At 37.1% G+C, this 25,386-nt stretch overlaps 1 protein-coding gene across 1 annotated transcript in view; it reads left to right on the top strand.

Moving 5' to 3' along the window:
- The window catches only part of LOC132788284 (uncharacterized), a 129,054-nt gene that overhangs the window by 23,823 nt on the left and 79,845 nt on the right, over positions 1-25,386 (top strand). The window contains 1 exon segment of the mRNA XM_060795617.1: positions 21,897-23,568. Within this exon segment, the coding sequence (XP_060651600.1) occupies positions 21,897-23,568 (1,672 nt within the window).

The raw sequence follows: 25,386 nt of genomic DNA, 5'->3' as shown, positions 1-25,386 counted from the left end.
TTGAACTTGATTCACGGCCTGCTTTCACTGCCATTGTATCTCCATCCATGGTCGCAGCGAGTCAGTTGAGTTGCAAAGGTCATTTGACTTCCAAAGTCAATTTCCGAGGCGACATCCCAAACATGGAACGTTCTTGACTTTCCCTCTCTCTCTCTCTTTGTCTCTGTTTTTGTCGCTAACTCTCTCCCTTTTTCGTATCTCTGTCTTTGTCAGAGGGAACGAACCTTCAAATGAAGCGAGAGACACCCACCAAGTTGGCAAGATTATCTTGGTTATACCCCATTGCCAAGGCAACTCTGGCCTTGAGTGAAAGAAACCTCCCCCCGCCGCCTCACCTCCCCCTCCCGCCACACTCTTCAAAGTGGGCAAACAAAATTTATGCTTTTCTTTTGCTTACGCTTAATAAATCTCTTTTTGCTTGATTTTTATTATTCTCTCGTATTCGCATTCGCATTCGCCTTTGGCTGTAATTTTGTTTTTGCTGTCTTCTCTACTCCCCTCCCTCCCCCAAAATTCTTACAGTTTTCATTTAATTTGTTTCATTTCGTTTTTATCTTTCTTTGCACGTTGACAAGTTCTGAGCGCGTTGGATTTCCCAATGATTCACAATTGTGTCATAAATTCGCCACCAAACTGATTTATGCTCAACGGGGCGTATGAGTGATGGCCAGCCATTTTGCTACCTTATGAAGATTGACAGCTTTTCTTGTTGTTGACCTATTTTCTGCCAACAGCAACGACGGATTTAATATCAATCCAAAGTGGGACTTTAAAGCGTATTTTATGTATTGTTATATTAATCCATTGAAGCGCGCTTATCTAGCCTGCATTTCATTCCACTTAGTTCGCCTCTTAAGTATTAATTCAATCGATAAATCCGAAAATAGCATTTACCAACCGTGCGACTTTTCGACGTCTATCCCAAGTACAAAGCCGCCTCGCCCCCGCTTCTCCCCTCCTCCGCCCATTTCCTGCATAGCAGCAGAAATGTCGCGTCAGTCGATGGAGTGTTGGGTTTGGTTCCTTCCGACGCGTCGCTTCCTTCCGTCACGTTTGTGTGTCTTGTCAATTGAATGACAAAGGCTGCAGCTTATGTTGTTGCTGTTGTTGTCGGTGGTGGCAGAGAGGGAGGCGGCAGGATGGACTGACGTAGTAGCTGTTGAACCCACGCGGATTGTCACAAAATGTCAGCTATGCGTCAATGGCTGCTCGTTGTTGTTGCTGTTGTCCTTGCTGCGTTGTCCCTGTTGTTAACAGTCAATAGCAAAGACTGTATAAAAAGCTCAAGCATCATGTCTATTAAATCAACAAACAAACAACAAGCAAACAACAAACCAACGTGTCGTTTGGACGCCTAAAACTGTGCCATAAGCACTTTAAGCCCATTGAGGATTGATGGAGCAGCCCCAAAAAGTCCAGGTGGTGAGTTCTCCACGCGAAGAAAACTGCCAAGAAAAAAACGTGCACACTGACAGCTGTCGAGCTCTGAGCCTCTCAAGCTGCGCATTGTTGTTGTTGACCCGATGTGGCAGCAGAGTGATGAGGGGGGTCAGAGGGGTAGAAGATTTACCCTCATTGATGCGGGTGCACTCAGCCATGGCGCTGCTGCCTCAGTTGCAGCTTTGTCATTTCCACAATGTAACAATAATGTGTATTGGAGATACTTTTCTGCTTGGTTACGTTTCTGCTGTGGCCTCATCTCCTCAAACCTACAGAATTTTGACAGCTTTGTAAATGGAGTCATGTATTATTCGATTGCATTTGGACAGGTTTTGGGAAGAGAGTGAGAGGAGGAAAAGGAGGGAGTGATTGGACCCAAGGATTGTTAATGAGCCGAGTTGATGAGTTGCGCACAATGGAATATTGAATTACAAATTGATGAAAATGATTATGTGCGCCAAACAAAAGGGCAACACGGTGTACACTGTACAGCTAAAATTACACTCAATTAGGTCAAAGTTGTGTGTGGGGTTAATAACATGCTCTCATTATTATTACATCTTTTTAGTTGCGAGCAACTTTTAGCCAAGTTTTTCAAGTACAAGCACTCGGTATTAAATCTGTATTTGCAACTTTTTAAATATTTTTTCATCTCTTTATCATTTACAAAAGTTGGCATAGTGAAAAACCTCTCAACTCTGTTGCAAAAGTTTCTGTGTGTGGAATTTATTTTTTTTTTCTCTCTGCTCTACAGTTTTACAATTTTTACAACCCTTAACAGTATGTGGACTGTGAAGCTCTTTCAATAATTGAATTCCATGCCTGCACTTTCACATATTTTGTGCTTCCACAACAGCTGCTCTATATTTGTTCCCTCCACTCCGCGTTCGACGCTTTCCCCTTGTCTGTTCTAAGTGCATTGCTGACATAACTTTCATATTGACAACTGTGCCCTTTGGGTACTTGGCAAACTTTCAAGCCATCAAACGGCCCACGCGGGCCAAAAATGTCGCCATCGACCACAGCAAAAAAAAAACAAACAAAGAAAAAAACGAGTACGAAAGCGACAACAGTGCCTGCAATATATGTGGGGCTATCAGCGATAGCACAAACAACATTTGCAATGGCAAACTCTTAAAGCGATTTCCGTTTTACATTTAGCGCAAATCGGAAAAATCGCCACAAAGCCATTTGCCTAGTTTTTTTATTTTCCTTCTCTCGCTCTCTTGTGGCGCCCGCATTTTCTATGCACACACTTTTAACACACCTGCACTGCAATTTAACGAATGGCCGGGTATCGCAAGTTTTTCCAACATAAGTACAGCTAGCAAATCGTTGACCATCAACGTAATTGCAAAAAAAAATAAAGGTAGAGCAGAATGACCATGGCGAGAGAAACTACAAAATACCCTTTAAATTTGAAGAGATCATCATGAAATTTTCAGAATTTAAAGAACCAAGTGATTGATGCATAATAGATTACATTATTTTAAAATTAAATGGAATTTATAATAGAATCTAAAGAACCAAATAACATCATGAGATTTTCAGAATCTAGAAATTCAAATAAATAAAAAGATAATATCATGATGATGGATTACATTATTTTAAAATTAAATGGAATTTATAATAATTATGTCAATTACTACATGATAATCTATTATCATAGAATTTTCAGAATCTAAAGAACCAAATATATAAATAAGATTATTTTAAAATGAAATTAAATTTATAATAATTACGAACAGTACTAAAATACAATATTATATCATAAGATTTAAAGAACCAAATAAAGAGATAACATCAAGAAATTTTCAGAATCTAAAGAACCAAATAAATAATGCGTAATGGCTTACATTGCTTTGGCATTAAATGAAATTTATAATTTTTACGGGCAATACTCAAATACAATAAGAAACAAAAATGATATAAATTTACAGCTCCTTAAGTCGTTGCATTTCTCATCTTCTTTCTTATGCCACCCATTTGACTTGGCTTTTAGCCTACAGGGTATAATTATCGTAATGCTAATGCGTTTTTTTGCTCACTCCCTCTCTCTCTATTGCTTTTTCCATCTCTCCGTCTCTTACCACTTCTTCGGCTCAATGTCTGACTCCCTTTTGTGTGTGCCACTTACATTATTATTATTATTGGCATTGCCTGCTGGCTGCCAGGCTAATTATGCAAATATTGTCTGTGGCAGATTATTATGTCACGCCTTGTTAATTAATTTATAAAGATGCCTTGTCACCCATTCCCATCGTCATTATTATTTTCATCATTTTGTTTCTCTTTTTTTTTATCTCATTCATGTTGCATTATGCATTTCGTTCGCATTTGCATCACAAATAATTCCAAAAACCATCCTGAAGTTGCCTCCAGTTGCAACAAATTTGCATTTTTCGTTTGTTTTTACTGTCTCTTCACTTTAGATCTTCGCATCTTATTCCATCTTGCATCATAAATGACAGCGAGATTTGATTTTGATTTTGATTTTCATTTCGATTTGCTATATGAAGTTTTGTTTTTGTGTTTTTGACGCTTCGTAATTGATGCAATTTGCATATAAACTGTTTTTAATGGCCATCAATCAATGAATTATTCACAAATAGTCATCGAACACAGCCTCATGTTTGTCTTGGTCAGGCAATTCGATCATTAATTGCCTGGGGTTCATGGGAAAATGTGAGAGAAACGACTAAAGTGATATAAAAATGCAGAGACAACAGTTAGAGCCAGAAAGAACTTGTTTGGAAATTGAATTTCAAATTCAGAACTAGTTTAATTTATGAATATTAGGTACGCTGGTTAGCTATAACAACGAACTAGTTCAAATCTATAAGTGCATGATAAAATTAGATTAGTTGATTAGTTTAAGCTGAAAGGTGTTAAGAAATTCATTGAAATGCTTTTCTTTAGAACTAGCTTACTTTCTTATGTTAGTTTTTATATAACCACAATAGTTCAAATGAACGAGTTCATTTAGTTAATATGTTAAGTTTTATTATCCCATTATTTCCGTAAAATTTGTCCTGTTCAGAGCTAGTTTAATATTAATGTGGATATAATTTTATTAGATCGTTATAACAGTGATCTTTGTTATAAAAGCGAATTAGTTCAATTGAACAAACTTACATCGATTTCATAAAATACTGTCAATAACTCGATTCATTTATTTCGTATATTTTTCTATTAATAAACATTTCTTTCTGCTAATTTGCTATAACAGTGATCTAGTTCAAATGAACCAGTTCAGTGAGTTAAAACTGATTGAATAATAGTTTTAATCCCATTTTAATGCAATTCAATTATTCATAGTTTTCACATGCTTGTGATAATTTGAGCATGCAAATTGTTTTGCATTGCATCATGCGGCACATGAATCATTCATCAGCATCTCAAGATTCGACGTTTGCAATTCATTGACTTGTCAAAATACTATAGCAGTAAAAGATAGAACTTTGTTGCTTAGTTGCTTAGTTGATAGCAGGAAAGCAGGCCACATAAATCCCCAACTCCCCTCAGAGCTGAGCTGAGCTGAGCTGGCGGGAGACACTGACCACCTAACGACGTTGTCATACACAATGCCAAGTCATCATAAAATGCAATTCTCTTGACGCTGTCACCTTCAAGGGCCACGTAATTTGCAACGTGCATTGACGTTGAAATTTAAATTGAATCCAGCAACAACAGCAACAATGAAAAACGCATAGAAAAGCAAAAGCAAAGCAAAGAAAACGCATCGCAAAATGGCAATATAAACAAAATAAATACAATATACTATACCGAGTATATATACATACATATACATACATATATATACGTATATACCTAACTGATTCGTATGTTTGTAAAAGTCAATTTGACCCTAATACGACGCCAAGTTTGCTTGGGTGGGAATGATGATAAAAGTGAGGCAACAAAAGGCTTGAAAAAGCTGGTTAGATAAGGCTCTTAAGTGTCTTTTTACTTGTTCCTTCCCCCTCTCCCTTCTCACTTCTCTTTCTTTACCTTCTCCTCACCATTTTAACACTTGAGTGGCCAATTTGTTGGATAAACAAAACGCAAATAATGACTTCATTTGATATTTGTGTGCATATATATATTTATTTATTTATATATTCAGTATCTCTTGACTTTTATAACTTAGTTTGCGTTTTGCTACTTCTTTAAAAATTTATTTTGAAACTTTTTCAACTGGGTTAAATATTTATTCAAAACTCTTGACTTAATAAATTTCAGTTCCTGATCCTGAGTCTGCGATCTTCAGTCAAATATGGTCAGCTTGTGATTGTTATTATTATTTATTTAGCGCTTAAGTAATTTGTTATTCTACACTTTGGATTATGCAAATTATTTTCCGCCTACAATAAATAAATCCCTCTTGCTCTGTGTTTTTCCTTCAAAATCAATTTAAAACAAAATCTCTCAATTGGCTTCCGCTTGACATTTGACGCCCACAAAAAAAAAAAGCAAAACATATTGAGTTGTTGATTTTGATTTAGATTTCGCATTAGTTTATGGCTCAATTATTTTCAACAAATTCACAAGAAGTGTTTTTGCATTGTTTTTTTTTCGCTGTGTCTGTTTTTTTCCCCATTTTTATTGTTTGTGGTTAAATGTCAGGCAGTTTTATGTACGTCAATGTGAATACTGTGGAGTATATAGCGTCATTTTGTAGGATGAACGCCCGCTGACATTATCAGCTCAAAGCAGGCTTATCTCTTCATTGAATTTCCACAGCGAGCGAAAGCTGAAATCATTTGCGGTTTTCGCACGTGCTGTTTGATGGCTGATTTGTGAAAAATAATAAAAATAAACAAAAAACAGATTGTTTCATTATTCATATTCATTCAATGTTTTGATAGCTACACATTTTGATGGCGAAAGGGAAAAATCCCCAGTTGAAACTACTTCAAAGTTGTGCCACAACTTGCCAAGAAAATATGCAACTAATCTACTTTTAATTTGATTGTAATACTCTGACTTGCTACTCGTATTAAATATTCATAGACTTTTGCTAGTTGTTTTGACAGCAGCTTTTGGTTCTTAACTTGTGCCCAACAACGTTTATTCCGTTGAAGTAAATGCTGATTTTAACCCAACTGTTGCAGCAGTTGGTTGATTAAATTAAGGCTCCACTCACTTTTCCCTCTGAGAATTTCTGTGCTCTCGCAACCTGATTAAGTTTCCAGTAAGTGAGTGAGTGAAGGAATGTTGCAAGCGTATCCTTGCAACGTCATTGCGTCTCACTTTGCTTTCAGCCATGCGCCACAAATTAAATATAATATAATTGTGATTAAATGGCGCTGCGCAATTATGCTTCTAGCAATGTTGATCAAGTTATTTCTTTACTCAACTCGAGTTAAGTCGCAACGTTCTCCACTTTTCCCTCTTCATTCGCTGGCTGTCTTGCTGTCTTGTCATGCTGTTGCTAATTTACTTTTGCAGTTGCCTGTCAGCGGCATGCGTCAACGTTCAGCGTCTGTTTCCATTGCCATTTTGTGTCAGTTTTTAAGTGCAACGCGATGTCTTGCCTCCTTTCTCTCTCTTTCCACGCTCGGTTGCACCTTAAGCTCATTGCATATTCTTGTTCTGCTTTAATTGTCAGCGCTAATTGCGACGTATAATGTAAACTATGCAACAACACGACCAACGATAAGCGTGACAACAATCATCAGCTGACAGTTTTCTGTTTTATTCCAGTTGTATTTTTAGCCAAGTTATGAACATAGCAACTGGTTGCGCCACGCGTATCCTGTTGCCGCTTCCTTGACCTTTTAGCATTGACTGCGCTTGTTAGCGGTTTGCAAAACGAGCTTAGAATTTCGCCCCCAACAACAATTTCTAAAGTGCTGCTCGAACTCTCTCATTCACTGCAGCAGCAACAACAACGGCAACAGCATCAGCCTTGCAACAAAGTTTCGCATCCTGCAACATGCCTCTCTGCTGCTGCACGCCTTTTAAACTGGTTAAATGGGCGTTACTAATATTGACATGGTTTCAAGCGTGTCATCCAGTTGCACAGTTGCTGCTACTGCTGCTGTAAGTAGGTTGCATGTTGCATATGAAAGTGTGTGTGTGTGTTGTGTGTTGTGCAGGTGTTTGTGTCTGTGTGTGTTTAATCCACTTTCATTGATCGTATTATGAGCTTGGCCATACACAACAATTTGGCCAATGACTGATGAAACTAACTGCCAAACACTGCCAACTGCGAAGGACAGACAAACGAGAGTCTCATAAAAGCCAATACACTTTTATGGCTTGTACTTGTTGTGTATTGCATTTTCCTCCCAACGTTCTCTCATTTGTGCAATTTGTTTTTCTTTTTTTTTAGCTGTTGTTGTTTTTCTTATTTATTCATGTCATTTGCAAAGTGCACACAAATAAGGTATTTTGCTGGCATTTCTTTCATTTTTGGCCATGCTTTTCAGGGCCATAAAGTGCGCATTAATAATGCAAAACCTGGCCTGTCTGCCTGCCAGCTTACCTGTCGTATGCGCAATATGAGCTGGACAAGGCATCAATCATACGCCGCATATCCTGAATATTAATGAAAGTAATTATGACATAAATCAACGTCGGACTTCGTATCCGAAAATTGACTTTTGCCGTCTTTGGATGACTGGCGATACTCATAACACAAACGCACACACACAGCTGCGCATTAATTAATAATTGTAATTAATGCATAAAATGCCCCCAGAACGAGAAATGCCCATACAAATAGTAAACAAGATATTTATGCGACTGTCCGCACCGCCCGCACCTTTTGTGCATGCATTCTTCTTGTGTTTACATCATTATTGTTATTATTTTCACAACCAACTGAGAGCCAGCGATAAGAAGACAGCAAAAAAACAAGTAGTAAATAACAAAGTCGCAAAAAGTAGATACTCAAAAATACGGAAATAATACTAGAGTAATGTATGGAGAGGATTTAAGAGAGTTCTTGTTCTCTCCGCTATAGTATAAGAGGGTATTGTAATATACCAAATGCAGTCTTTTAGTATTTTTGGTATATTTTTTGTACATGTTTTTATTTAAAATGGATATCTCACCTATCTATGCCAGCTATAGCGTTGAAGGGTATTATAATATACTAAATTAAGTCTTGGGTATATTTTAGAATTTTTTGGTATATTTTTAGAAAATGATTTTCATGAAAATGAATATCTCGCCTATCCATACCTGCAATATCGTATAATAATATACCAAAATTAACCTTGGGTATATTTTAGTATTTTTTGGTATATTTTAGAAAATGCTTTTCATGAAAATGAATATCCCGCTCATCTATACCTGCAATAGCGTATAATAATATACCAAAATTAGCCTTGGTGGATATATTTTAGTATTTTTTTGGATTTATTGAAAATAGATATCTCACAGTCGACCTCATTCGGCTGTAACTTTATTACTTGTTGCATAAACCTTTCTCCGCGCACAGCGACGGGGTATTGAAAGCGAAACAACTCGCCACATTTGGCCATGACTGCGAGTTCAATAATTAAATTGTGGCGGGTGTGTAACAACAATATATTGCAGCTCATTACGGAAATGAGAATTCGAAGAACTTATAAATAACAAAAAAATATTATTAATAATTAGCGGAGACACATATTGTGTGGGCAGCAGCATCAGGCAGCAGGCAGCATCACAATGCCAATTTCCGCAAAGGGGGAACTCCTCGCAAACAAAACAAGTGAGAAAGCTACAGTCGAGTAAGCCCGACTGTGAGATACCCGCTACACATATCATCATATTTTTGATATACTTAAAATATGCCAAATGAATACACCGCAAAATACTAAAATATACCGAAGGTTATATTTGGTATATTGATATTACTACTACTACATTAAAAATATACCACAGAGTTCAAAATATTCCAGTTTGTCAGCGAAATCAGCGGGTTTTAAAGTTCACTTTACTCGCTATCTTTAACGTCGAGGTAAAAGATTAAAGTAAAAATGCGGGCGCTCACTTTTTCAGAGTAATCATAAATCAGCGTCGCTTTCATGCAGTTTAAACTGACGCAAGGTGGCGCTTAGCGGTTTCAATTACACTAGTTTGCTTATAAAATCCAGTCATACATCCCAAAACATCTATCCGCTCGGCTCAGTTTAGTGAGGCTCAGCTCAGCTCAACCATCCATCATGCAAATTGACGCCCACAACGGAAATTGCCGGAGAAGAAATGAAATGAAACTCAATTAGCTTGAACTCTGAATACGCTGTAACCCGATGTGTCTACCCTCTCTCTCCCTTCCTCTATCTTTGGCTCTGTCGCTGACCTTCATAATGCGCGGGGGCATTATGTCAGGTTTTTTGGATACAACACGTGCCACAAGCAAAATTGATAACATCATTTTAAAAATCGTTCTGCAGCTCATAAAATCCACTCAACCGCAGATGGACAGTCACAGAAAGAGATAGAGAGAGAGAGAGAGAGAGAGAGAGAGAGAGAGAGAGAGAGAGAGAGGGGAGGAAAACCACAGCGCAGCTAGCAAAAGTTCACATTTGACATTTGACATATGAAGCAGGGTTTAACTCTCAGACTCTGACAGTCGAGACAGTCCGACCTGTCAGCTGACAGGTCAGTTGAGGCAGGCTTTATAAATATTTAAAATGCACAAGCACGCACACACACCCGCACCTAGACACACCCCTTATGCATTATACACCCCCACACTCAAGTTGATCGAGGGCATAAGCAAAAGTTTATGCAAATTGCAAAATAAAGCGTGCCACAAGCATCGAGCATCGAGCTTTATGTTGCGCTGTGTAATGCATCCTTTAAGCCAACTCAATTATGGCACGCACTCATTAGACGTGTGTGCGTTGTTGAGATTCCATTTGCAGCCTCACCTCCCCTTTCCTCTGTTCGCTCCCCCTGCAGCATTTACCGTTGGCCAACCTCATAAACCAGATAATGCCTCCACAGTCCAGGCAGCCAATGGGGCAAGTTGATGGCCAGACACACAGCACAGACCACGCAGCGCTTTTAGTTGCGGCATTTAATGAGTTTTACTTCTTGTGGCTGCTGCTGCCGCTGAGGTTGTTTTTGTCGTTGCTTTTTTATTTTTGCACGGCATGTGGAGCAGCACATGTGGCTGCTGAGCTAATGCCCCTGATGATGGCCAAGTTGATTTGATGCGTTGACCATGGCTGTTGACATGTTTTACCATACTGCATTCGCAAACATTCGCCATCAGCTTTTTCACACACAATTGCCACAGTGGTTGCAATACATTGAAATGCAGTTCGAAAAATAATCGAGAATCTATGTAGAAGATTTTTTTCCTACTTTAATATGACCCTCGAATTTCATAAATTAGTTGAGTCTCACTTTAAAGATAATTTTGAGCAAATTAGTAATATTTGTCTCTGTACGCTACCAAAGATATTTAGAAAAATATTCCAAGCTCGAAAATAATCCTAGAATTTTATAAAGAGTAGAAAGTTATGAATCAGAAATTTAATTTTTTTTTGAGAAAAACTTTTGAAAACATGGTTAAAGTAAAAAAGAAGGTCAAATGTACTGAGAATGTATTCAGATTAAAATAATGACTATAGTACTGCATAGCTATTCATTTTTAATTAAATATTCGAAACAAACAACGGCAAATTAAAAAAACCCAGTTTTCTAAATAACAAGTTCATAAAATCTGTGTCCCTGAAATTATAGAAAAATATAATATTTATACCATACATATATACTCGTATAAGCATCTTATTAATTTTAATAAAAAAAAAATAACCAAGTTCTCGATATTTCAGAAAAAATAACTTTAATTTTATTAAATTAAATAATTTTTTGCGAAATGTCAAGGATTTTTTATTCTTTACTAAATTATTAATAATTATAACTAAGAATTTGATGAACTAGTTCTAAAAGAGTACTTATTCATCAAATTATTTTTCATTTCCAATAAAAGACACATTTTAATAAACACAATTAAATAGTAACTTGAGCTACATATTGCTGAAATTTCCAAATATTTTTATTGGTTAATAAAGAATCATATATATCTAATACGTTATACCTTAGAATATCCCATTAGAACCTGTTCTTCAAAATAAATTACAGAAATTTAAATTAATTGTTATTTAGTAAATTGTACTTTTACTCCATCGAACTGGTTCCACTGTGCACAATATATTGTTAGCTTCTCGCCAAGCTGACCCATCGATCTGTGGTGCAGCAGCAGCACACGCATCCCAACAGCTGAGCATCAACTGTTGCCCCCCGCAACGCCACAAGTTTGCTGTCTCGCTCTTGCTCCAACACGCATCCGTCCGTCTCGCTCTGACGCGTTTTCTTATGTCGCTTGTAGCTCTTACCGTTGCACGTTTTTCGTTTTGTTTTGATTTTGCTGCTTCTAGTCAAACACGCACACAAGCGAAGCACCAGCTCACATAGATACTCAGTCAGATAGATGGAGAGAGCAACATAGAGAGAGTGTGGGAGAGAGAGAGAAAGAGAGCTGTTGCCGCTTGTTGGCGTTTTGTTTTAATTCTTTTGCTTCGTAGAGTCCAAAGATAAAGAATGAAAATCGTACAATACAACGGAACAAAACTGAACTGAAATGAAATGAACACAGAACTCAACTGAGCTGCCGAGTTCTAGATACTTTCGTCTAGCGTTCAGTCGCAAAAACGTTTAGCGTCGAGACGGACGACGACGACGACAACACGAACTGTTGTTGCTTGCTTGGGGAAAATTACAGCAGCAACAGCAGCAGCAACAACGACGACAACGACAACAGCAACAATAACAACGACGACAACGACACAACGGAGGCGCACGTTGGTCGCTCGTCGAGTGTCTTGTATAAAGTTGACGCGAGTGAAAAGCGCTTTTCTATTTTTCGCCTCAAGTGCAGCGCCAGCCTCCGCCCAAGTCAGTTCGTTGCAAAATCCTACAGATCCAACAAGAAATATATATAAATATATATATTTATATATATAACACTTGACGCGTGTGTGTCTTACTTTCTAAATTAAAAAAAACGAAGGCAGCAAAAAATAAAAGATATACCCAAGAGTTGTGGCCAATTTTAGTTAGTGTAGAGTGCAGTGTCTGTGTGCGTGTGTGTGTGTGTGTGCAACAATATGTTGGCCATCAAGGAGTGCCTTATACGCGAGGGTGTCCTCAATCTGGATAGTCCACGACATGTCTCCAGTCAGCGACACTTTCAACTGCAGTCGAGCAAAAGCAGCGGCAACATGGATATTATGCCACGCTATCGCAGTTAGTATCTGTTTAGTATATCTATCGCGTATATATCTCTCGCCGATATCTATATTTAGCATTAAGTAATGATAGTGCTTCTGCTGTTGTTCTCTCTCTGATAAGATTTCCACATTTGCAATGCCGCATTAGTTATTTGAACAGGTGCACAGATGTATCAAGTTTTCAAGGGAATCGCTGGGATCAGCATTGAATTACCCACTGTAAACAGAGATATTCGAGTAATCAATATATGTATATTGTATATAGTAGTGCAGCTTTCGATTTAAGATTCTTTGTTACAATAAGTCTGATCGATTGCATTGCGGATCGTAAACAAAGGATGAGCTGCTACTTATTGAACTCGCTGATGTTGATATTGATTACAAAATTATCTGGCAATAGCTTATAATAAGGGGATATTATCGAGCTGATATTCAAGTTACTTTCTGATGTAATTTTTGTCAATCGATTGTCAAATAATTAGTCATGAAATTGTTGAACTATATATTACACAATGTACGCTTCATTCGTGCTTGATATTCACGATATAATAATTGTTAAATTGCCTTCGAACTATTTGCAGAATATATGGTTATAATAAGTGGGGTATTATAAAGCTAATATTCAAGAATGAGAAATTGATTGCGATTGGATTAAAAGTGTATATATTATATGTATGGCAAATTGCGTACTTTAGCTAACAATCTGGTGTATTTTGACCTCTATGTTATATTTGGAATGTACTTTACCGATATACCAAATATTGCTTTCAGTATATTTTTACATTTTATTAAATATTTCGAACGCAGTACTTCACCTATATACCAAATATGGTCTTTGGTATATTTTAGTATTTTTGTGGTATAATATTCGGTATATTTTATGAAAAATACCATAAGGTTTTTCTATTATAAAAATGGGTAGCTTTCCTAATTGTTATCAATCGATTGTCAAATAATTAGTCAACAATTGCTGAACTGTATGTGACACAAAGTGCTCTTCATTCTTGCTTGACATTTACCACATTATAATTGTTAAATTGCCTTCGAAACTATTTGCAGAATATAATTCCATAGTCACCATTGCTTAGCTATATTTTGTGTTGTGCTGTTGTGTTGAATCGACCACTCATGTTGTATTTATAGAATGATGGCGTCGTCGTCGTCGTCGACCAAAAACTATCTCAACAATTTCCTATATAAATTCTTTGTTATTGTTTAATAACTGTTAATGATTTGTATGGCTTTTGTTTAATAGCAAATTGTTGTTGTTATTGTTAATCGAAACTCTCGCCTCCTCTCTCAACCCTCCTCCCCCTCTTAAACCTTATATAATTTATTGTATTGTATTTCGTTTGTTTTTTAGCCGGTGATAAAAAAAGGGGCAAAAGTTAACCCGATGCCGGCTTTTTTGGGGATTGTGTCATTTGTCTGCAGTGGTTGGGTCTTGCTTTTATTCGCTTTTGATTGTTTTTAGATATTTCATGTTGTTGTGTGTGTGTGTGTGTGTTTTCAAAGTGTATAAGCCTTGATGTATGACCGTTTTATTTTGTTGTTAAGGGCTTAAGTGCTAAAGACCCTAAAGCGACCAAACAATCGAGCCCAATACACCATTTCCATTGGCTTATAAAGTTGTTTCCAATCAGAGACCATTTGTTAAAATGCTGGACTCAGACTGCGACTCTTTTTCTTTATTTTTTTGTGGCACCATAAATTCTTGAAACATGTAAAATAGGCTTGAATTTATGCCAAAGTCGAACCGCTTTAAAGCTTTAAAACTGGCATTGAACTTTGTATATCAACGGCAGACAAATTAATGATGATTAGCTCATTTATCATTCTTGAGTTAATGAATAGTACACTCATTCATTTTGCCAAACACTCGGATACAATCTTATTGACAATATTTGCTAGTGTGTAAAGCAATTATTTACCAATTCATTTGAGGGTGCTTATTAAAAGGGATGACAGTAGTTAAATGTTAATTTATTTCTGAATGAAATTAAATCTTAAGTAATATTGTTTGTGTGCTAAAGTTGGGAACTTTATCCCTTAGTTATAAGTTATATAAAGTTTCAGTTCAGCTCTCTAATTGGAACACAGGAGAAAAGTATATTATTATCTTCATTCTGTACTCCTCTTCTATTAACTCCTCCTTTCCTAACTTAATTGTTAAAATCCCATTACTTTAGCTAGTATCTCAACTCTTTACCAATTATACCCAATTTTATTACACTCTTGTCTTCTTCTTTTTCAATTCCCTTCATTTGTTGATAACTCGTATATATTTAATGCTCCTAACTTGAAGTAAATTTTAAGTACCCACAAAGATAACCAACAACTTGACAGCTCTTAAATGATTTTTATTGCCACTGTGTTGCAACCAAAATTTCACAATTTTGTGGTGCACTTGAGAAGCAGCAGCAAAAGAACCAAGAAAGATTGCCCAGTTCTCAAGAGGTTGCCATTCTGTTGTAGACTGATCGGGGCGTAGTTGAGATCGATGTGGTTGTCGATGATCACTACGATGATGATGATGATGATGATGGCCTACTCAGTGTGGTTGCTCTTGTTTGTGTTGTTGTTGTTGCTGTTGATAATTAAATTTGTTGCATTGCATTGGCAGGCGGCATAAAAAAACTCGAATTGTTATTTTTAGAGGCAGACTAAAGCATAGAAAGAGAGAAGACGGGGGCGCGGCGCAGGCAAATCGAGAATGTTGGAGGCACAGTTTGTCTGCCACTTGACGTCGATGTGGGCAGTTTGCCCTTGCGTTTAAAAATAAGACTGCAACTGTAAACAACGACAACAAGCGAGAGACGGCAATGTCGATTGCAACTGCAGTTCTTTTTCTTTTTAATATTGATTCAACTTTTTTTGTGCGAGGCAAGTTTTCTCTCTTTGCCTTTTGCTGCTGCTTTGACAATTAATAATTATGCAACCAACGTGGCCAAAGCAAAGCAATCGATCAATCAGCTTGCCACACAGCAGCAGCAGTAGCAGCGGCAACAGAAGCGTTTGGTAATACGCAGTTGAAGCCACAAAAATGTTGCACAGACGTTTTGTAGCCAGCGTGAGTGCAACTGTTTGTTGTGTGCCTCAAGTTGCTCGTGTAAGCGGTTTAGTTACGCGAAGTCAACTCTCAGTTTTTCCTGCCAATAATTAGTTAGCCGACTTTTCCGCAACAACAACAGCAACAACTGCGACAACAAAAAGTCATTCACATGCAACACAAGAAAATCGTTTGTTTAATAAACCCAAAAGGCAAACTGCCAAGAAATGCAGCAAATGCATTTCGTGTGGCTTAGTTTTATTTATTAGTATCTCAATACTCTAGAAACACGCTTATAAAGAGTTGTATCTGTTGCTGCAACTTTTCAACTTGGCCCAAATTAACATATTTTCACATTCAAATTAAGTTGAATCACTATTGCGGGGTATTCAAAGTTTAGCATACCCATCTTCCAACTAATTCATCTTTGTCTTTTTGGCTCATCGCAGTTTTTGGCATACAAAGTACAGTGGAGAATTCCGCGTGCTGGCAATTTGCCTGCTTTTGGGCGTTTTTCGTTTATACTACAAATCACAACAAATTTCAAATTTTCGACAATTTTGTATACATTTTTACAATTTTAGCATTTGCGTAAATGCAATTGATAAATTTTATTTATGCGCTAAAATAGAAATTTATTTCGCTCAGCTTTGATTGCAGTTTTCGCTTTTATGACATCTGCTGATTGAAAGTTGTATATAAAATGGGTATTTTAGTTTGATAGGAATTTATGGAACAGCAACCATAATATGGCATTATAATAATGCCAACCAATCTCATTGCATTTAATGTGTGGATGCTTCTAACTAAGAGGCAAGCAACGTTTAAACTTTTGGTAAACAACAGAACTATTTTCTTTATCTAATCTTTAACACTCGTTGATAATAAACGCTGAAGGTATTAAAGCAAACATTTACATAGCTTAGCACAAGGCAAAAGTACATAGTGAAAGCATTAGTTTTATTTATTTTGGGCAATTGCATTTATATACTGCATTTGTGCAGTAACAAGTAAGAAAAATATAGTGGAGTGTGCTCGACTGTGAGATATCCGGTACTCATTTTCAATAAAATCAAAGCAGTGAAGTATTATTTTTAAAATATACTGAATATTATTACACAATAATATTAACAAGTAAGAAAGTTACAGTCGAGTGTGCTCGACTGTAAGACACTCGCTACTCATTTTAAATAAATGCAAAATAATGAGGTATTATTCTTAAAATATACCAATTTAATATACCACAAAAATACTAGAATATACTAAAGTCTATAATTGGTATATTGACATAGTACTACATTAAACATTTTCCATAGAGGGTAAAAATTTTCCATAGAGGGCAAAATATACCACATTATCAGCTGTTGACACTGATTAACAATATATATACACAAAGTTGTGTCAGGTACAAAAACTAAGCTCAAAACTTTAGTTAAAAGAGTTCGCTCACTTGTTTTTAGTTAAAAGTTCACTCGGCTTAAATGTGCGACGCATTTTCTTTTTAAATTTTTACGCTGAACAAATATTTATTTTCAATTATTTTCCTTTTTCCTCTTGTGCATATTAAAGCTGTTTGGCAAAATGTGCCGGCAACAGCGGCAGTTGAGAGGGCACCGGTGTTAGCTATTCATCATTTGATTGAGTGTTTTTTGGAGGGAGCGGAAGAGAAGGGGGCGCAGGGTATTCACATATTCCTCCTGACGCCAAGTCAACAACTTTGCATATTGAATGGATATACAAGCTATAGCAAAATGTGGAATTTCTTCAATATTTTGTTGTTGTTATGGCCATCATAAATTCCCGTTTATTTCGTTTTATGAACAATAAATTAAATTGTTGGATTTACGTATAGAATATAGAAATTAATTGAATTAAAATCATACATTTGCTTATCGCACACATTCATTCATACATACATACTCGTATATATTTGCTCTTATCTGTTGATTCATTGTCAGGCACTTGTTACATTCGATTTCAACATTGCTGCCAAGAAAATCTAGTTCTCTGACAATCAAAATGGATGTTGTGTGTGTTAAACAAAAACACAATCTGACAGCCAGACAGATTGGCAAATGGCAAAAAGCGGCGAGGAAAGAATTTCATGAATTTACACTTAAATATGAAATAAAAAAAAAAACGTGGGTAAATTTTGTGGTCGAACTGGCAGGCAAATGGTCAGCAAATGCAACAGCTCAACGAACTTGATCGTTATTATATGCGATATAATTTATGATGAGAAATGATCAAAACAATTAGCATACAAATACGAAATTGTATACAAAAAAAAAAAAAAGACTTGTTCTCTCGTCGACGATATATTTGCACTTGAAATTACGGCAGCCAAACGAAATGCAAATATTTAAACAGTTGAAGAAACCCTCGAATATCTTATCAAGCTCAACAAGTAGTTGCACTTTTTAATAACTACAAAATCGAGCAAATCGATTGAAATTGCATTTTACAAGCGCGCTAATTATAAAGATAGTTAGCGAGACGGAAAAAGGGGAAAGGCGAGGAAGTCAGCTGTTTGTAGTAGTTGTAGGGAGAGTGAGTCAAGTAATCAAATTACACGATTGGGCCACTTACGTATCAGCGAGTTAATGAAGAATTGAGTCGGCAGACATCTAGACAACGACTAAAAGATACCCTTTAAAGTGTAAAGTGTAAAGTTAGAATACTGCGGAGAAGTTGTCAAAGAGTTTATGATAAATAAACTCAAGAAATATGTGTATAATGTTAAAAAGAGCTGTCAGGTTTTAATTCCTTTTGGTTATTGACAGTTTGGTATATATTGTACTCTATGGTATATTTTGAATGTAGTAGTATATTTCGGTAATATTGGGCTACACATTTTCAACATATGTATGTATATGTATATTGGCATATTTACAAGAAAATATAAACCAGTATATTCGGTATATTTATTTAGTTTCCGTTTATTGTTTTAGTATATTGTCTCGAACTATTTTTTAGTTTCGGTATATTATTTTGATATATCACAGTCGAGTACACTTGACTGTAGCTTTCTGACTCGCTTATTCTCTGCATAGGGTATATCAACAGCAGACAGATTTTAATTCAATTACGTCTGAAAGAGAACCAACAATCGTGGAGTCAAAAGAGGCGATGAGAGGGGCGCCATGGAGAGACCGAAACAAGTTGGCAAATGTGGGCGAGCATTTGTCATAGTTTCAATTTTATAAACAACAGACACGCATGTCTCTGGGCCATGTGCGGACAGTCCCAGTCCAAGTTGTGTTCCCTTGCCCGTTCCCTCCAACTTTGCTTCGTTAATTCCAATAAACGCTTTAAAGGGTTTGCAGCTGTCTCTCTCTCTTCAAGTCTCATACTTTTTCCCTCTTGCGGAGCTGCCCACACACATATGTGTATGCACAACAAAAAAACAGAAAACCCATGGCAGACAGAAAACCGAAAAAATTGTACAATTAAAACATTAAAAGAGCGTTGCCAAGCGCCAGCCTTGCCACATGCCACGCCCACAGCTTGTCTTCAACGCCCACTACAATTTAACATGTCGAGGGCTGGCTGCTGATTCTTTGATTCTTTTATTGTTACGAGCATTTTGTATTTGTATTCGTTTTTCATGTATTCGTGGTCTTATATTCAATTGATTGAATTAACTTTTGGTCGATTCCTTTTTTTTGCGCGGATTTGGGTTTTGTGCTAATGAGTTGACCATGGGCAAGTGTATTAATTGTTCTCTATAGAGTCTGCGAGTGCTTCATCATCATGATGTGCACAACTGTCACTCGGGGCAGTCAAAGTGCATTTAACAATTGGCACAACAAATGTGGGCACGTGCGCTGCTCCCCAGCAGGAATTGCAAATGTCATGCGGCATATGTGGGAATAAAAGTGCATAGATTGATTGCGAGAAATTCATATTGAACTTTTAACCTTTGCTATTTTAAATGTGATGTGTGTGCTAGACAGTAAAATGAGAAAGGAAACTTTATGATGCAAACTAAAGTCCTTCAATTGCAAATATATATTCCAAGGAGACGTTTTCGATGGTAATAAACCCAAAAAAAATGCACTCTAACCTTTGCTATAAATATTGCCATGAGCATTTTATTTATGCTCTGCACAATTTGCTGCTAGGGCCAGAAAAAGAATAGAGTCCTTCAATTGTTAATAAATTCTGAAAAGTATCGATTTGGTTCCTTGGCATTTACGAAAATATAAATTCCACTTTAACCTTTTTTGATATTCCACCCACAAACTATTAAGTTAAGGTTGACTTATTACCGAATGTAATATGGAGGAATCTTTTTTATGTAGTCTGAGAATATCCTTTTTATCCACAAACTAAAAAGAATACGAAAGAACGCTTCATTCAACAGTGCTCGACTATGACGGAAGCAGTCTGGTATTATACCAAAAATATACCAACAATATATATATATCGAAAAATACTGAATTATACCAATGGTTGTAGTTGGTATCTTCGATAAAATATTATGTTTAAATTTATATACCGAAAAAATACTGTAAAATACCGAAGGTTATAAATCATATATCGACATACCATATACCAAATATATATACTAAATGTATTGAAGGCTATACTTGGCATTTCTATACACTACTAGATTAAAATGAATATACCAAAAAAAATACTAAGTTAGAGCAATAGTTATAATTGATATATCGACATACTATTTCATTCAAAGAGAGCACAAAAAATATATAAAAACGGTGTTTCAACTTTAACTTAATAACTTTAATAATAAATAGAACCTCAATCAAATCCTATTCATTTATTCAAATAGTGTTGGGTGATTTGATTCCTAGACTTTTTTCTAACATTCAGACAGTTGAATGTACTGAATGCACTGTAAGATATAAAAATAATTCATGCGTTTTCGCATTACTTTTGTGTCTGGCAACGAAGAATTACACCTGCTAATTTCATCTGCTTAATTAGCTCAATTTTTTGCCCAATCACACAGAAGAAGAAGGAAACAATTTAATGCTCGCAACTAATCGCCTTTTGCCATGGCTAATAAAATTGGGACTCGGGGAAATAAGTGCAGAGAGAGAAACAAATTGAAATGCCCAAAGAAATGTTATGCTATGCACATTACAAAAATACTACTACTATACATATAAATGAGAATTATAAGAATTACCCAAAGTGAATTTGTGTTTATACATATTGTGGGTTGTTGGCTATAAAAAGAGTGCAACCCTCACCTCACCTTGACACGGTTGTTCTTGGGACGTCGCGCGATATTAATACGAGTACGCTCAGGTGCAATTTAATTGCTGCCAAGATTTGCTTAACCTTAACTGCACGCTGTGCATACACAAAACAAAAAAAAAACAAGTAAGAAAGCTACAGTCGAGTGTACTCGACTGTGAGATACCCGCTACCCATTTTGAATAAAATAAATATAATTTGCGGTATTTTCTCAAAATATACCGAATATACTGCAAAAATACTAAAAATATACCAAATGGTATATTTGGTATATCGACATAGTACCGCATTCAAAATATACCATAGACGGCACAATATACCAGATTGTCAGCCAAAGCAACTAAGACCCCTAGTAAGTAGGCGTTTTTGCCCATACAAAAATATTTCTTTTATAACTTCGACAATTTTTATCTGATCGCAACCAAATTTTCAGAAATCATAACTACTATAGTAGTTATTATATATACCAAAATTCGGAACTCTAGCTTTAAAATTACGCTTGTTATTCGATTTTTTTGTTTTGCGGGGGCGGAAGTGGGCGTGGCAAAAATTTGAAACAAACTTGATCTGCGTGCAAACATAACAAATGTTGTCGAAAAAAAATTATAGCTCTATCTCTTATAGTCTCTGAGATCTAGGTGTTCATACGGACGGACGGACAGACACACAGACGGACAGACGGACAGACGGACATGGCTATATCGTCTCGGCTGTTGACGCTGATCAAGAATATATATACTTTATAGGGTCGGAGATGCCTCCTTCTACCTGTTACATACATTTCCTGCCGGCACAAAGTTATAATACCCTTCTACCCTATGGGTAGCGGGTATAATAAAGCATTTTAACTAAATGAATATTCTCTTTTTTTTATTACATTTTCTGCTTTGAGCGGCGTTTTTAAAATGTTTTTTCCCCTTCTTCTCTTGTGTGTTTTGCAGAAACCATTGCGGCCTCAAGTGACTTATCCACAGCATCTGCCACTGCCAAAACTAGCTGCCAGCAACAACAACCGCAATCACAACAGCAACAGCAACCACAACCACAACCATCTGACGAATCTGTGGGCACCGAATCGAAAGTCTCGTATCGTGGACAACATCCGCACTTTCATCATCATACAACGCCCGCTTACTACACGGATCTCCAGTTGCGCATCCATACGCCAAATGCATCGGATGTCGGTGCCTTGAACGAGAACTATCAGAGTGTTTACAGCACCCCGAGCACACAGCTGGTGGAGCAACGTAGCTTCCCCAAGAGCAGCACAGCGACAGTTGGACCGCAACGTTCAGCGTTTTTTCGTCTTGGCGACACTGTTTCGACGGACAGCAGCAACAACACAAGACGCCAGCTAAGAAGCAGCAAGGAACGTTGCGCCAAATCCTTGCCACCGTCTGTGAGCCCTACAAAAGGTGAACAACAGCAGCAGCAGCAGCAGCAGCAAAGCAATTCTTCTCCCCGTAGTCATAGTAAATCACCATCCATTGCCGTAGTAGAGCCAGCTAGTCAAGTAGTTGTTGTCTCGATTCCAGTAGCAACCACAAATAGTAACAACAACAGCAACAGCAGCGGACGCAGCAGTCGCCATACGCAGCGATTTCAGCAACGCTCGAAGCGTGCGGTGCGAGTGCGAAGCGAATCGCGTCCGATTAGCGCGCTGTACGACATAATATGCAAGGAGAAGGGTCTCGACGTTGGGGACACCACAACAACGAGCAACAGCAACAGCAGCAACGACGAGGAGCAGCCCGAGAAACAGCAACCGCAATTGGAACGACCAACACAACAGCAGCAACAAAAAAGCAACACGCTGGCGACCTTTTGGCCTTTGCACCACCAATACCACAGAGCCGCAATGAGCGGTGCCAAGCAGCAGCAGCAACAGCAGCAGCCATCCACGGAGCAGCTGGATAAGCAGCTGACCAAACAGAAACGCATTCACAAGCATACCAACGATCACGATGATGATGGCACCAGCGATGATGATGAGAATGGTGCGTTATATGCTCTGCACTCTAGTCACAAGGTAACCGATCTGAGTTGCATCAAGGCCAACTCGCTGCCACCCACAGACTACCTCAAGCAGCAGCAGACAACAGCAGCAACTGGAGCTGGAGCAGCAGCAGCAGAGCAACCTTCACAAATTGTGGAGACACGATTGCGCTCAGCTAAAAGTCTGGAGCCGGTGGCCAAGAAGCGTCAACAGGTGCTGCTTAGTCAGAGTGATATGATGCCCGTGAATACGGAACGCATGTTTGTTGAGCCACCGAAAATGTCGCTGCCCGAGCTCAAGAGTTGTCTGGACAAGAGCAAGGAGGAGCCGCAAGGGAGCAAAGAGCAACAGCAACCAGAGGAATTGTTTGATCAGGGCGAGGTGCTTGATACGCTGGCGCGTTGGCAACAGGAGCTGAGCTCCACCATTGACAAGTCGGCGAAGTTTTTAAACGGTCATCACCATCACCAACATCATCATCAAGATCATTATCATCATAGTGCATCTCCCACATTCGATCATCATCAGCCGCCAGTTGCAGTAGAAATTCATTCACCTGCACTTGAATCGATTCAGGCACAGCCTCGATCCAATCATCAGGCAACTAATGCGCGCAGGTAAGTTAGCCAACCACCCACCAAAAATGTATCTCGTAACTGCGTATCTAAGCGACTGTATCTCTATCTGTATTTGTTGTCTCTTCATGTCGCAATTACGCGCATAATTAGCATTTATTTTTTTTCATATTTTCGGCTGTTGGCCATTAGAGTGGCGTTGGGTTGTCACAGTTACAGAGTCAGAGTCACGTGGCAGCAGAGTGGAGAGACTCCCTCTAGCTGCTCCAATTAACCTAATATTTATATACGAGTACTGCTATTTGATTGGCCATACATTTTGGTCGCCAATTAAGCGTGAAAATGAGTGCGTGTGTGTTTCAAGGACTTTCGATATAATTGACTCGCCGAATTTACGAGATTCATGCGTGCAGAATGCGTAACAAATATATCTGTCCACTTAGCAAACACATTCACTACACTGAGAGAAAAAATTAGGTTCTAAAATCTAGAATAACAATCGTGACTTGTCGTAGAAACAAGTAAATTAAGTAAGTCGAGTGCTTGATATTCAATAATATACTAAATTAATATATCGAAAAGTTCAATAAAATTAATATATTTTAAATATCAATAAATTAATAAAATATCAATAAATTAATAATACCGAAGAGTATATCTGGTATATCTCAAAATATACCAAAGGCTGTTATCGGACTATATTTGGTACATCTTAAGATATAAAAATTTATATATTTAGTATGTCTTGAAATGTAACAAAGGCTATATTTGGTATATTTAAAAGGCACCAAAGGCTATATTTGGTATATTTAAAATGTATCAAAGGCTATATTCGGTATATTTAAAATATACCAAAGGCTTTATTGGGTATATCTCAAAATATACCATAACAAATATTTGGTATGTCTCATAATATACCAAAGGCTATATTTGGTATGGCTTAAAATATACCATAATCATTATTTAGTATATCTTAAAATATACACTAGAGTGGTTGATATACCAGATGCCTTACACAATATAAATAAATTCTATGATTTTATTTGATTGTAAGCAAATTTCCTGGAATCATAATCAGTATATTTTAGTATTATTCGATAATACTAAAAAAAATTCGAAAAAATTTTTGAATAATAATGCATTGTTCTGATTTTATAAAAAAAATTGGTAAGCGGACATTTCCCCATCGAGCTCACTAGCCTGTAGTTTTATTATTTTTCTTTCTGTCTGTGTCTGAAATATGACTACAGAATATGTTGTGTATCTTGTTGTATCTATTACCTCGCAGTGTATTAATATCAAGACAAAGTCTATGACAATACATTATTAATATTCTGCTCAACAATTGAAAGTGTCAAAGCGAGTCTTTCTTTTTGTATCTAACTCCAATGCCAGGTTCATTTCTTCTGTCCATTCTCCACAATGACTCACACACTGCAAATGCGTTGAAATTCATGAATGACCAATGCATAAACATAAACATGACAAATGATATTACCTTACTCATATTACATGCATATTAACGACTGAAAGTGAAACTGTGTAAACAGATAATTAATCTTTGGCATTCGACGAGCTCTCAGTCTCTGTCTCTGACTCTTTTTGTAAGCCCAGCATTTAAGTGAGATATCAACGCGTAAAAGCCAAAAGTTGAACTCTCCCATTTGAAAGTCTTTCTTCGTCTAATCCTGCAGCTGCAGCAGCAGCAAACACGACTACAAAACGAAACAAATTGCATTCAATTGATGCCGTTGCCATTTGTTGTGGTTTGGTTTGTATTTTTTTTTGTTAGCTCTCTTCACACAAATCTTTATAGAGATTGCTACACAATTCCGATGGCGGGCCCCCAAAAAGCAAATG

Source organism: Drosophila nasuta, chromosome 3 (assembly GCF_023558535.2).
Source record: "Drosophila nasuta strain 15112-1781.00 chromosome 3, ASM2355853v1, whole genome shotgun sequence".
Taxonomy (NCBI): domain Eukaryota; kingdom Metazoa; phylum Arthropoda; class Insecta; order Diptera; family Drosophilidae; genus Drosophila; species Drosophila nasuta.
This window is presented reverse-complemented; position numbering and strand designations above follow the sequence as displayed.